The sequence below is a fragment of the Rhincodon typus genome, chromosome 17, assembly GCF_021869965.1.
Source record: "Rhincodon typus isolate 14 chromosome 17, sRhiTyp1.1, whole genome shotgun sequence".
Lineage (NCBI taxonomy): Eukaryota > Metazoa > Chordata > Chondrichthyes > Orectolobiformes > Rhincodontidae > Rhincodon > Rhincodon typus.
In genome coordinates, this window is record NC_063348.1 from 33,847,688 (window position 1) to 33,861,016 (window position 13,329).

At 41.7% G+C, this 13,329-nt stretch overlaps 1 protein-coding gene across 1 annotated transcript in view; it reads left to right on the top strand.

Annotated features, from left to right (window-relative positions):
* cdhr5b (cadherin-related family member 5b) overlaps window positions 1-3,846 on the top strand; it is a 54,111-nt gene extending 50,265 nt beyond the window's left edge. Inside the window, exon 16 of the mRNA XM_048607339.1 lies at window positions 1,988-3,846. Coding sequence (XP_048463296.1) covers window positions 1,988-2,506 — 519 coding nt within the window. The 3' untranslated portion in view covers window positions 2,507-3,846. The remainder of the gene's footprint in view (window positions 1-1,987) is intronic.
* The last annotated feature ends 9,483 nt before the right edge of the window (window positions 3,847-13,329 follow it).

Sequence of the window (13,329 nt, forward strand, 5' to 3'; positions counted from 1 at the left end):
AAGTGCAATCAATCTTTTCACATCTACCCTGTCAAGTTCTCTAAGAATTTTGTATTTTCCAATGAGGCTGCCTCATTCTTCTAAACTCCAATGAGAACGTGCCCAACCTACTCAATCTCTCCTCATAGGACGGTCCCTCCATATGGGGGATTAGTGTAATGAACCTTCTCTGGACTACATCAAATGTAAGTATATCTTTCCTTAGATAGGGCCCCACTAAAATTGGATGCTAGCTTTTTTGTGATTTATGCACAAGGACTCACATATTCTTTGGTATCATAGCTTTCTATAGTCTTTCTCCATTTGTCTAATATTTAGCTCCTCCATCCTTCCTGCCACCATGCGTAATCTCACATTTTCCCACATTATATACCACCTGCCATTCACTTAACCTGTGCCCCTCTGCAGACTCTTTGTGTCATCCTCATCACTTATTCCTTCACCTAGTGTTGTGCCTTCTGCAAATTTGGCTGTAGAACATTCACTTTTCTCATCCAAGTTGCTAATATATATAGTAAATATCTGTGGCCCCAGCACTGATCCCTGTGGCAGTACCGAATTACTGGAATGGTATTGGGAGGTGGGGAGAGGTACTTCAATAATGAAGTGAAAATTGAAATTCTGGGATTGTCCTCTCTAGAGCTGAGAAGATTAAGACAAAATTTTAAAGAGGTGTTCTACATCAAGGACTGTTTTGATAGTGTAAATAAATAGTAACTGTGTCTAGTGGTATTATCGCTGGACAATTAATCCACAATGTGGAGGTGCTAGAGTTGAACTGGGGTGGACAAAGTCAGAAGTCATACGACTCTAGACTATAGTCTGGTTATAGCCTGGTGTTGTGTGACTTCTGACTTTATTAATCTAGAAACTCAGCTAACGTTCTGGAGGCCTGAGTTTAATTCCCGCCTTGGCAGATGGTGGAATTTGAATTCAGTATAGAATCTGGAATTCAGGGTCTAATGATGACCATCAAACCATTGTCAGTTGTCAGAAAAACCTATCTGGTTTGCCAATGACCTTTAGTGAAGGAAATCTGCCACCTTTACCTGGCCTGGCCTGGCCTATGTGTGACTCCAGACTCACAGCATTGTGGGAAAGTAGGAATAGGCAGTAAATACTGGCCTAGCCAGTGATATTCACAGGATATGAATGAATAAAAAAAAGTGAGGAAATATTTTGCTTACACAGTGAATGGATGTGGCCTGGAATCCATTGCCTCTAAGGGCAGTGGAAGCAAATTCCATAATAACTCTCAAAAGAGAAGTGGCCAACTTGATGGTGGAAGTGGGATAGGACTATGGGGAATGTTTAGTGGAGTGAAATTAACTGCACAGTTACTTCAATTTGCTGATGGCAATATGTTGGGCCAAATGGCCTTTTCTTGTTCTTCTGGAACTCTCCAAATGGCTATCCCTGGGATAGATGGGCTGTAACAATTCTTGAATAATTCTCACTACAGTTTAACTTCATTCACATCTACATGTTTGCTCTGAGTGACATCATGGCATCTTGTTCTACGTATACGCTAGCTTACCAGTTCCACCTCACCACTATTTCTCTCCACGGGACAGGAAGAGATTAGTCACCCCTTCAAACCTGTTCAACTACTCCATAAGGTCATAACTGAACTCCATTCACCCACATTTGCTTCATTTTCCCCCAAAAAATTATCAATCTCTAGCTCGAAAATTCCAACTGGCCTCCAGCTTGCACAGTCCTTTAAGGGAGAGAGTTTCAGATTTACCCTGTCCAAGCGTGTTGTTTCTGACTGTCCACATGATCTTTAGAATAGTGCTTTCCTTCCTCTCTCCTTAATCATCTGTCAATCACCATGAACATAACCTTGAATAGTCATAGAGATCTAACAGTAATGGTATCACAAAAGTAGTCTTTATAGACTATTGATGTGAATAATTGACACTGCCCTCACTCTTTAACAATAAATGGGATTAGGTAATTACAAGAACTCTCTTCTCCATTGCAGTTTTCCAGAGGTTCACTTAAGTCAAACAGTGACAAGCTGCAACTTACAAATGAAGGATATTTGGAGGAAGCAACATCTGAAGGGACCAAAAAGTCAAGTTGGCCAAGGTGGAAGAATCCTCCCATCTTAGAATCTGCTGGTCTGGCTGCTATCCTCGAACCACCAAAGGAAAACAGCAATCCAACAGAATCTTCGGAAATCCAATCTGCCATCATATCCCAAAGTACCAATGCTCTCTCCACCATCCAAGAAAATGACAAAGCACGTCGCTCCTCAGAAGAGACTGAGAATGACACAGAGGTTAAATCCATCCTCACCAAGGAGAGGAAGTCAGATGAAGGCTACAAGTCAGTGTGGTTTAAGGAAGATATTGAACCAGAAGCAAATGAAGAACGTGTATTAGAGAGGCATGATGAAGAAGAAGAGGTAGAAGAAGGTTACCTTGATCCGGATGGCAACAACAAAGATGAGTCTATGGTACAACTGAAGTCATATGATAAATGTTCTATCACCCTTTAGATCCATCAACAGCTGACTCACAAAAGCAGAAAATAAGAAATCATAATTATTTTTGTAAATTAATGCACTGCATGGGTTGATTTCTAAAAGATGTTTAGAAATGCCCAGAGCTGGTATCTGTGGAATACTTTAGGCATCTTAAAGAACATGCTGCCCACTGCAAGCTCATCTACATTGTATAATCAAGGTGCCTGCATGTGCCCACATTTTAACCAAAACTCTCTTCACTCAATCATTCAATGAAAGTGGCATTGTATCTCCAATTTAAATTCACAAGAATAATGATTATCTTCCATTGCGTTAAATCCATATTTCAAAAGATCTGAAGTGTAATTTTTTTAACTGCAAATTCTGCACATAAAAGTTTAACAATATCAGCTGATTAGTTGCCAGTGAATTCCCAAACTGATCTCATTGCCCATAACCCTGCATCAACCTCAAACAAATCCCATTGTCTCAGACTCTTCATAGCCCTGTATCAATCCCAAAGGAATCCTACTGCCCTGAAATGTCATTCAACTTGAAACTTTAACTCTGGTACTCTCTCCATAGATGCTACCAGACCATTCTCTTTTGTTTACAGGAAGTCATTGACTTTAATGCCCATCCCTAATCAACAATTAATTGGTAAGCAGCAATCTTTAGGATCAGGATTTTGATCCAATGACACCGATATAGCTCCAAGTTGGTGAGTGACTTAGTAGGGAACTTGTAGGTGGTAGTGTTACCATGTATCTTTTACCATTGTTCTTCTAGGTGGTAGAGGTTGTGGGTTTGGAACATGAAAGAACCTAGATGTGTTACTGCAGTGCATATTGTTGATGGGATATAGTACTGACACATTGTGTTAATGGTGAAGGAAGTGAATGTCGAAGGTGGTGAATGAAATTCCAATCAAATGGGTTACTTTGTTCTGCAGGGTGTCAAGCATCCTGAGTGTTGTTGGAGCTTCACTGCAAGTGGCGAATATTCCATAATACTCCTGACTTGTGTCTTGTAGATGGTGGCTAGACTTTGGGGAGACAAGAGGTGAATTACTCGCCACAAAAATCCTACCTTCTGACCTGCTGTTTCATCCATGGAATTTATATGGCTTGTTCAGTTCAGTTTCTGATCAATTATAACTTCTAGAATGTTATTAGTAGGGAATTAGCAATGGTAACGTCATTGAACATCAAGGGGCGATGGTTAGTTTCTCTCATTTTAAATGATCATTCCCTGGCACTTGTGTGACATGAATGTTACTTGTCACTTATCCGCCCACACCCAGGTCTTGTTGCATATGGACACAGACTGCTTCAATACCTGAGGAGTCACAAGTGATAGTAAACACCAGGCAACTAACAGTGATCATCCCCACTTCTAACTTATGATGGAGGGAAGGTCACCTGCTGAGTTATTTCCAGCATCTTCTGTGTTTATTTCAGATCTCCTGAATCAATATGTTTAGCTTTGAACCCAGCCCATAGCCCTGTATCAATCCCAAACTAATTCCATTGCTCACTCTCACCAAAGTGCATTGTAGCAAACCCAAACTAATCCCAATAGACCCTGCTTTCTCCTTCTAACCTTACGAAATTCTGCAGCTAAGGATTCGTCTTGTTTCTCCTTTGAAAGATTTAATGGTGATCTCTGTCTCAGCCATTCCCTTTGCTATGAATTCCATGCTCTGAAATTTTTCCTAGGCCCACTCCTCACTCTTATTAGTGCCCCCACCTCACTGATGATCCAGTTAGAAGATCACAGATAAGCCTCCTCCACTCCAAACAACACCCAATCACTCCATCTCTGTTTCCTCTGTCAGTAACATTCTATTTTTCCACTTAAAAGAAGTCCTTTCTGTAGAACCTTTATGACCTCAGGGCTTAACAATGAAGTATTTTTGAATTGGAAGTATTGTTGTAATTAAGAAAACATAGTCATCATTTTGCACACAGCAAGTTCCCACAGCCAACAATGTGATAACGACCAGACCGCCAGATCTTACAGATGATGACCGAGGACTAAATATCAAACAGGACACTGAAGTGAAGTTACCCACTCTTCTTCAAAATAGTGACCAGGGGATCTTTTACACGCTATTGGGAGCATTGGTTGGTTAGTTTAACACTTTACCTGAAAGACTACACCTTCAACAGTGTGGAATTCCCATTGCACTGCACTGGAAGGTCGACCTTCATTTTGCTCACAACGTCTGGGGTGAGTTGGCAAAGGTTTTCATTTTAATTTGGAGTTGGGTAAGGGATGGCAGTAGGAGACTGGGGTGAGTGACAATCTCACACAGTAAGACCCAGATAGATTCTGACCCCCGGCATTTTATTCAGATTCTGTCTCTGATCTCGTCTAACCCCAACAAAATAAATCTCTCAGCAATATACCACAGTAACTAGGTAATGAGGAAGTGAATACTGAGGTGATTGAAGGGAGTGTGGAGGGAGGGAGAAGAGTGTAGTGTGTGGGATCTTGTTGTGCATGAGTCAGTTACCATATCTGGTATATTATAAAAGTGGCTCATCTTCAAAACTGCTTCATTGGCTGCAAAGGGCAGTGGGACAGCCCCATGTTGTGAAAGGTGCCTCAGAAATGCTAGTTCTCTATTTTCTGGAGGAGATATTTGTGGTTCCCTGGGAGAAACAATAAGGTTTCTTATTAATGAACTCAGATAACTGCATGAACCATAAGACCATACCTTGGGGAATTTATATACATTATTGAATTCCTTGAGATTAGATTAAAGACTGTTGTTGCTTTCTTATCAAAGCTTGCTAGTTTTATTCAGCTTGAGATTAATATTGTATGTGGGTGGTGTCTCTGGATGTGTGCCCGAACTGTTGTTTGACTAGAAACCTTCATGGCCCTGATGTAATAATCAGCACACCACTTCAATAAGTTCTCAGGAAACTTGTGGTTAGTAATAAGTCTTTGTGAGACAGAGGAGACACACCTCAGTGATATGGACTCACTTAAGCCAGTAGCAGCAGCTATCCCAAGCATAGAATGTGCTGGAGAAACTCAGCAGGTCTGCAGTATCTGTGGCGAGAGAAACAGAGTTAATGTTTTAAGTCCAATGAACCTTTGTCAGAACTGAAAGCAATGGGCAAAAATGTGGTATTTATGCTCATGACAGGTTATGGGGTCCGGGGAAAGCAGGGAAGCAGACATAGGGCTTGTTGATAGTAAGCCGGGGAAGAAGTAAATGCTGAAAAGGTGGTAACAGGAACTATGAACAGTTGAAAATGAGTTGGCTGAGCTGGGAGCAATCCATACAGAATAGGATGTGGAGGTGTGCCAGTGGATAACAGACAGCTAATTCATCTCACTAATGTGCAGCAAGATGCTTATGTAGTGATCAGCCATTGGAGGGACTGAGTTGCTAACCTCAAAACACCAACCTTATCAATAGAAAAAAGTGAAAAGCAATTTGGTAAAGTCCAGTACAAAGGCTGACGAGAGCCATCCCCCTCAGCTCTTTCTGTGCTCACCTGATCCATTTGTTTCCGTGAATCCACATTTGCTCCAGTCGATCAATTTCCTGGGAAAGGAAACAGTCCAAACCTGTTCCAAAAATAATTCTCTTGGATCCTTCCTGCTGGTTCGCTAAGGCAGGCTGCATAACATCGCAATGATTCTTTCTCACCAGAAGACATTTTTGGGACAGTTAGCCATTGTTTCTGGTGAATCAATGCTCCTTGGGATAGAGATTCCAGTAAGAGATTTTCTTCCAAAAAGAACAGTGTGTCCAGATTTTCCAGAATGATCCAGTGAGTGACACTGGGTTCATGCCTGGAGTAGACATGGTCCAAAGGAAGATTATCCCAGCCTTAAGGCTCATCTGTTAGTCTAATGAAGAAGCACTTGAAGAAACCAGGAATCAGTGGAGTGTCTGGAGAACCTTCCAATACTACCTGGACAACAGTAAAATATTCTTTCTTATCTCCTTCCTGCTAAACCCTAGGGTTCTGAAATGTCCGGGATTATCCTGCAATTTTCAAAAATCAAGTATTGATCTTCCTCAAGTAAAATCCAGGAGAAAAATCATAGCGGCATTGAAGAAATTCTGTGTACTATTCATTTTCCTGAACGCTTTCATTTATTGGCCATAATTATATCAGCATCTGTTTGACCAGATGGTGGTGAGAGATCATGTGACTCCAGTATGTATGTGTCCACACAGAGTTGGACATGCTCAGTTAGAGCCATGTGATGTCTGAGGTCTTGGAATTTCTGGCTATTCTTTATCACCAACATCATTAAACCTCACCCGAATTAGCCAGCATCTCCACTCCTCACTGTCTTCTCCACTGACACTTCATCTCTTTCTTCTCCAACTCCTTTAATCACCACCTCCTCTACTTCCGTCTCCATATTGTCTCTTCCTCCTCCACACTTCAAACCAACCACCCCACTCTGCCTTTCCATCTTCACTTCGCCCACTGCCCACCTCCCAAACACCTGCCTAACCCCCTCAATGACAGAGTCTGTGACTGCCCTGTTTCCTGCACCATACTCTGCTCTCTGGGGTAGAGTGAAGCTGTATAAGTGGCCCAGGATGGGACACATCATCATCCGTATCCTTTCACAAAACCAGAACTCCTCAGGCACCATTGTTTGGAAAGAAAGACTCTTTGGCAGATCTGGTAGTTTAATTCCTGAGCCAATTGGGCTTGCGGTGCTTCAAAAAAGAAGTTGCCATAACCCAACATGGCTCATTATAGAGACAGGCAGACAGACAGTGACGAATAGTCATAATGCACCATACGAGGGGAGAGGTAGAGGAGGAGAGTCCTTCATGGTAACGTCAGCCAGGTGCAGGAATTGAACCCACTCTATTGGCATCACTCTGCATCACAGATCAGCCATCTGGCCAACTGAGTGCACTCCAGACCTCCATTTATGTTCCCTCAACATAGTTTCAATGGAACAGGGAGCCTCTTACTGAACTCCCAGGATTCTGCTATAAACTAGTACCATATAGGCTGAGGTGTTCCTTACTACTTAGGCAGCATAAACATTCCCAGCGCTCTGTGCTGTTCTTACACATATAGATGGATTCTGAAAATTGGGCTGTTCCTAGAATGTGCAGTAGTAGCCTCCCGTTCCATGGGATCCTTGCTTACAAGAGTTAATAAACTGCAGCAGTGTGGGGACCAAAATGTCAAATAACCTTTGCTTTTCTACTGAAAATAACAATGAATGTGCAGCACAATTGTCTTAAAATACTGCATTTAAATAAAAATTGCTTAATACCTGACTCAAAAATTGTCTATTTCTCTGATAAATGTTCCCAATGAAAAAACTGTGCGCCTCTCCTGAAATATTGATGTAACAGCATTAGTGTGATGTGTTTGCGGGAACTGTGTGCAAATTGGCTGCCTTGTTTCCTTCTTTATAACATTAATACCACCTCGTATATATACTTCATTGACTGCAAGGAACTTCAAGCTATCCTCAGCCTGTAAAAGGAGCCATACAAATGCAATTCTTTCTTTCTAACCAAATTTAAGAATGTCTTAAATATAGCCATATTGAACTGGTTGAATATGCTGTTGAACAGAATATAACAAAGAGACATTAAGGTTGAAAGTGATCTTGATTATCTTGTACAAATGCTTAACATGATCAGGATAAATCCATTCCCGTTAATGTAGTGTGGAGGGGTGGACGCTACACTTAAAAAAGTGGTGGAAACATTTTACTCTGATCTTATTCATGGAATGATCTGGACTTGCAGTGAACAGTCTGAGGGTCTCTGATACTACCAGAAAGGTTTTGTTAACCTGCTCTGAGTTCTTGCAGTGGGATTTTCCAATGGGAATTCCATTGTTTTTAGCATTAATGGAGGGGACTGAGTTATTTGGAGGACAGAAAAATGAAGCATTACTTGAGAAGACAACATCCAAGATATTGCCCCTTTCACAAAGAACATGCAAGTGACACATATCTAATGTTCAGTGAGCAGCTCCGTGTGAGAGAATCATCTTTGACAAACACAGAATGGTAAATGTTATGTAAGAGCTGGGGTTTTCAATTTAACTTTAATTGCAAGACTTAGGTCAAATACAATTATAGATTGATCTGAGAGAGCCAATCTAAAGGTCTAATTACAAGACACTCTGCACATAACTGTGTTTTCACAAATGTCACGGAAATTATTCACCTAATTACAATAATGTTTCTCTGACTGGTACAAGGTGGATCAGGCAGCAAGTGTCTAGCAAATTGCTTCCTGTTGACAGCGATTCTCAAATAACCAGATTTATTGAATTCAATTCCCATCTTATCATGACCAGGTTCTGGATGCTTTAGTTTAATGAGGACTGGACATTATACTAATGCAAAGAAAACATCAATTAAATCACCTTCTCAGCTTTCTAAACTCAAGAGTATTCATTTCAAGAACTTTGCCTTTTAACCCTTGTGATTCAACACAGTGTGTTCACTCGACCCATCTTATACTAGGATGTGCTGACCCATCAGTTTACAGAGAGGTCAGCTGTGGACAACATCATTATAGAAAGTGATTGCTCAAGGGTTAAAGTACCAAATCTTGAACGACTGAAGTCTGCAAGATTATTGCAGAATATGACAGGGATTAATTGCAGCTTGTTTGCAAGATTTCATATCAAATGATGCGGTGCAGTAAAGATAAGCAGAGTTGTTGCTGCAATACTAGAAGTGGTGCAACTAAATGACACCATTCTAAAGGAGGTGTAAGAACAGGGAAACCTGTGACATTTTAAGTACATGCATTTTTGAAGGTAGTAGGACAAGTCAAGATTAAAAAGTACAAAAACAAGCAGAAAGAACTCTTTCTGCACTGATGGAACATTAGTATGTGAAAGTAAGGGCATAAGGCTCAGCCAGCGGGGGGCATTATTCCATTTATGGGGAATTATGGTCACACAACAAACAATTCATTTAGATGGGGTGTTTTCACTTGGTGCACCTTTGCTGATGGCTTTGAAGGTCATTCTTTGAGGGGCAGCTTCTGGCACAAGTACGATTGCTATCACTCCCAGAAAGGGCAGGAGTCTCCAGAATTTGTCTTCACTTCCCCGGGGCCAATCATAGCATTCTGGGACATTATCAGCTCCCAGTGACAATGGCCAAGACTGATTGCTAACTAACACAACCTGCATCCAGTTCCCACCTGACCTTCCAGAGACCAGGAACCTGCTCCCCGACCCATGGAAAATCCCAACCTGACATCGGCAGAGGCCGCTTGATAGAAATATCTTAAAGGCTCCAGGTCACATGATGATTGCTCCAATCAGTTGAGATGATTATTGCTCATAATCAACTGTCCTTTCCTCCAGCTCTGCAGCTTGAGTGAGAATCCCCTCAACTATTGGGGAAAGACCAGTTGCAGTGAACCAGAAGGTCCTGGTTGTAGTGTTAAAACTTTGGATCCTTGAAATTGGTGGGTTTGAGTGACACCCACCCTCACCTCACAGTATGAGTAATGGAATCCCATAAAAAATTCTCACTGTCTGGAACTAGCCCTGTATTGGCTGGGAGAAGGATGGCTCTGATCAAGGGAAGGCAATGGCCTAGTGGTATTATCACAGGACTGTTAATCCAGAGACCCAGGTAATATCCTGGGGACCTTGGTTCGAATCCTGCAGATGGTGGAATTTGAATTCAATAAATATCTGGAATTAAGAATCTAATGATGACCATGAATCCATTGCTGATTGTCGGGTAAAACTCATCTGGTTCACTAACGTCCTTTAGGGAAGGAAGCTGCCATCCTTACCTGGTCTGGCCTACATGTGACTCCAGACCCGCAGCAATGTGGTTGGCTCTGAACTGCCCTCTGGGCAATTGGGGATGGGCAATAAATGCTGCCTGGCCAGCGATGCCCTCATCCTGTCAATGAATAAGTGAAATGTGTGAGAATCTCAAGAGGGCATCTCTTGTTCCTGGGCAGCAAACTCAGCAGGTGGAATAACCCTCTCCCATTTCTAAGTACGAACGATAATTCAGAATTTGAGGGAATGTACTGAATAAATAGTTACTTGAATTAAACATTAACTTCCCTGACAGAGATAAATCAATAATCCTGTAAATTGAATAAGTAACTAGGCCGTTAGCTACCTTTGTGATTATGGACCATCTTTCAGGGGCAGTTAATGTGTGACTAAATAATAAAATCTGTAAGAAGAATATTACTAAAATACTCAGGGAATCAGGAATAAGCTTCCTGTTAAAAATCATTCCCTTTTTAGTTATAAATCTGTTCTCAGTCTTAACGGGCTACTTGAGTCGAACTCACCGGTTTTCCCCAATCCCTGACTGGGCGCCAGCGTTTCCAGCAACTCCCCAGCCTATGACAACTGGTTCCAATTTTAATGATAATCAATGTTCACCTCCCGTGATCAGTGTCAACACCGTGTGGTGAGACTGGAGAATGCTGCTGTCCTCCCCATAGGCTCATGCAGGGAGGCAGGGTGGGTAAGGCCTGTTAGGTGTTGAACTGAACAGATGCTCAACTCCAGGCAGCCATTCTTCAACAGCTTAATATACACCGTACGCAAGAGGAGAGGACCACAGAGAGTTTTCCATACAGTGATCCAGTGAATGGTAAAGCAATTCCTTTCCCCACCTCATCCCTGTAACAGCACCACATTCCCTGAACCTCCCCACTCCATCCATTGCATCTTGGGCTTGTCTGACAGGCTTCAGTGACCCCAGACCCTCAGCTCATGTTCAAACTGTAAAGCCTTTGACCTCCCTTGGCCATGTGACTCCCATGTGGCACGTCATGTCCCCCGAATCTGGCCTCCTGCACATCTCCCTTGCTTTTCATTCCACTGTTGGAGGTTATGCCTATTTTCCACTCACTGCGATTCCCACCCTAGCCTCCTCCATCTCTCCACCTCACTCTCCTCCTGTTACACCAGTAACTGTAAACTAAAATGACCAAATGATCCCAAAAAAATTGCAGACATTAGCAAGAAGTTGCCACTTTGTAACAATGTGCTTTAACATGTATTAGAACCTATGTACATCAAATAGGAATTAACAGGAAAATGATACTTCAAATAAATTGTGAAGTTAACCTGAAGTGGTTGATACAAGAAAGATGCAGCTGCACAACCACAAATGTACACGTCATTCCTCACAAGAGATGTGGCACTGTATCACTGCATAGTTCTACAGTTTGCTGATCTTTGAATAGGTCATGAGACCAGTCTGACTTTAGCTTTTACCTCTCAGTTTCACAGCTATGATAAGCGTCAGCACAAACATGTTTCAACAAACCCTCTCTCTCCCTTAGGTCACAACACTCTTGAGAGTATGGCTTTTCCAACTTCCTTTTCAACTGAACTCCCAAGTCTCATGGGACATCCACTGCATTTAACTTCATACAGTCCAGCAAGTACCCTGATCTATCCTTTTTCAGTCCAAAATGGATAACATCACACTTGCTAACTTTGAAATCCATCTGCCACAGTTTTGTCCATTCACTTAGTCTATTAATATCCCTTTGTAATTGTATGCTATCATCTACACTGTCTACAATGTCATCTAACTTTGTGTCATCAGCAAGTTTGGACATACAACTTTCTGTGCCATTATCCAAGTTGTTAATAAATCATGTGAATAGTTGATGCCCTAACACAGATCCTTATGGGAGACCACTGGTCACATCCTGCTAATTTGAGTACCTACCTATTATCCCTGCTTTCTCTTGCCTGCCACTGAACCAATTTCCCAGCCAGGTTAGTCATTTGCCCTCAACTCCGTGGGCTTCTATTATAGTTAACAGTCCCTTATATGGGACTTTAGCAAAGGTCTTCTGGAAGAGCTAACAATTAGAATCAGGCCATTCAGGAGAGATGTTAGAAAACACTTTACACACAAAGAGAAGTGGAGGTTTGGAACTCTCTTCCTCAAATAATGTTTGATGCTCATTCGCTTGTTAAATTTAAATCTGAAATACACATTTTTATTCAGTGAGACTATCTAGGGATATGGGCCAAATGGTAAGCGTATGGAGTTATCCCACAGATCGACCATGATCGTACTGAATAGTGGAGCAGGCTCTAGGGACTAATAGTTTACTCCTGCTCCTATGTACCTAAGTCCATATTAACAACATCCACAGACCTGTCCACTACCTTAGTCGCCTCTTCAAAACATTTAATGAGGTTTGCCAGATATGACCTACCTGCTGGCTCTCCCTGATTAACTTAAAATGTGCAAGGTGTTCAGTTACCCCTGTCCTTGTCCTTGAGTATAGACTCCAATAATTTCTCCACCACAGATGTTAGGCTGACTGTTCTGTAATTCCCTGGTTTTTCTCTTTAGCCCTTCTTGAAAAGTGGAGTGACGTGCAATTTTCCAATCCAGAGGATGACTCCTGTATCCAGGAAACTCTGCTAGATTATAGTGAGGGCATCTACAATGTGCTCCCCTACTGCCTTTAACACTTTTGGATGAAAACTGTCAGATTCCGGGATTTCGTCATCTTTAAATTTAATAATTTCCTCATTACTGATGTTTTACTTACATTAATTTATTCAGTCCTTGTTCCCAAACCATTATTAATTTCCTCGAGACTTCCATCAAGCTGTCCTCCTTTTCTACTGTAAATACTGAGGCAAACTAATTATTCAATATGTCTGCCATTTCCCCACTGTCATTGACAATATCCCCACCTTCAGTCTTCAATGCACCAACATTGCTCCTGACCACCCGTTTTCCCTTGATGTAACTGTCAAATTTCTTCTTATTGATTTTGATATCCCTGGCAAGTTTCCATTCATAGTCTTTTTAGTAGCTTTTATAAACTGCTAGGTGGCCCTTAGCTGGTCTTT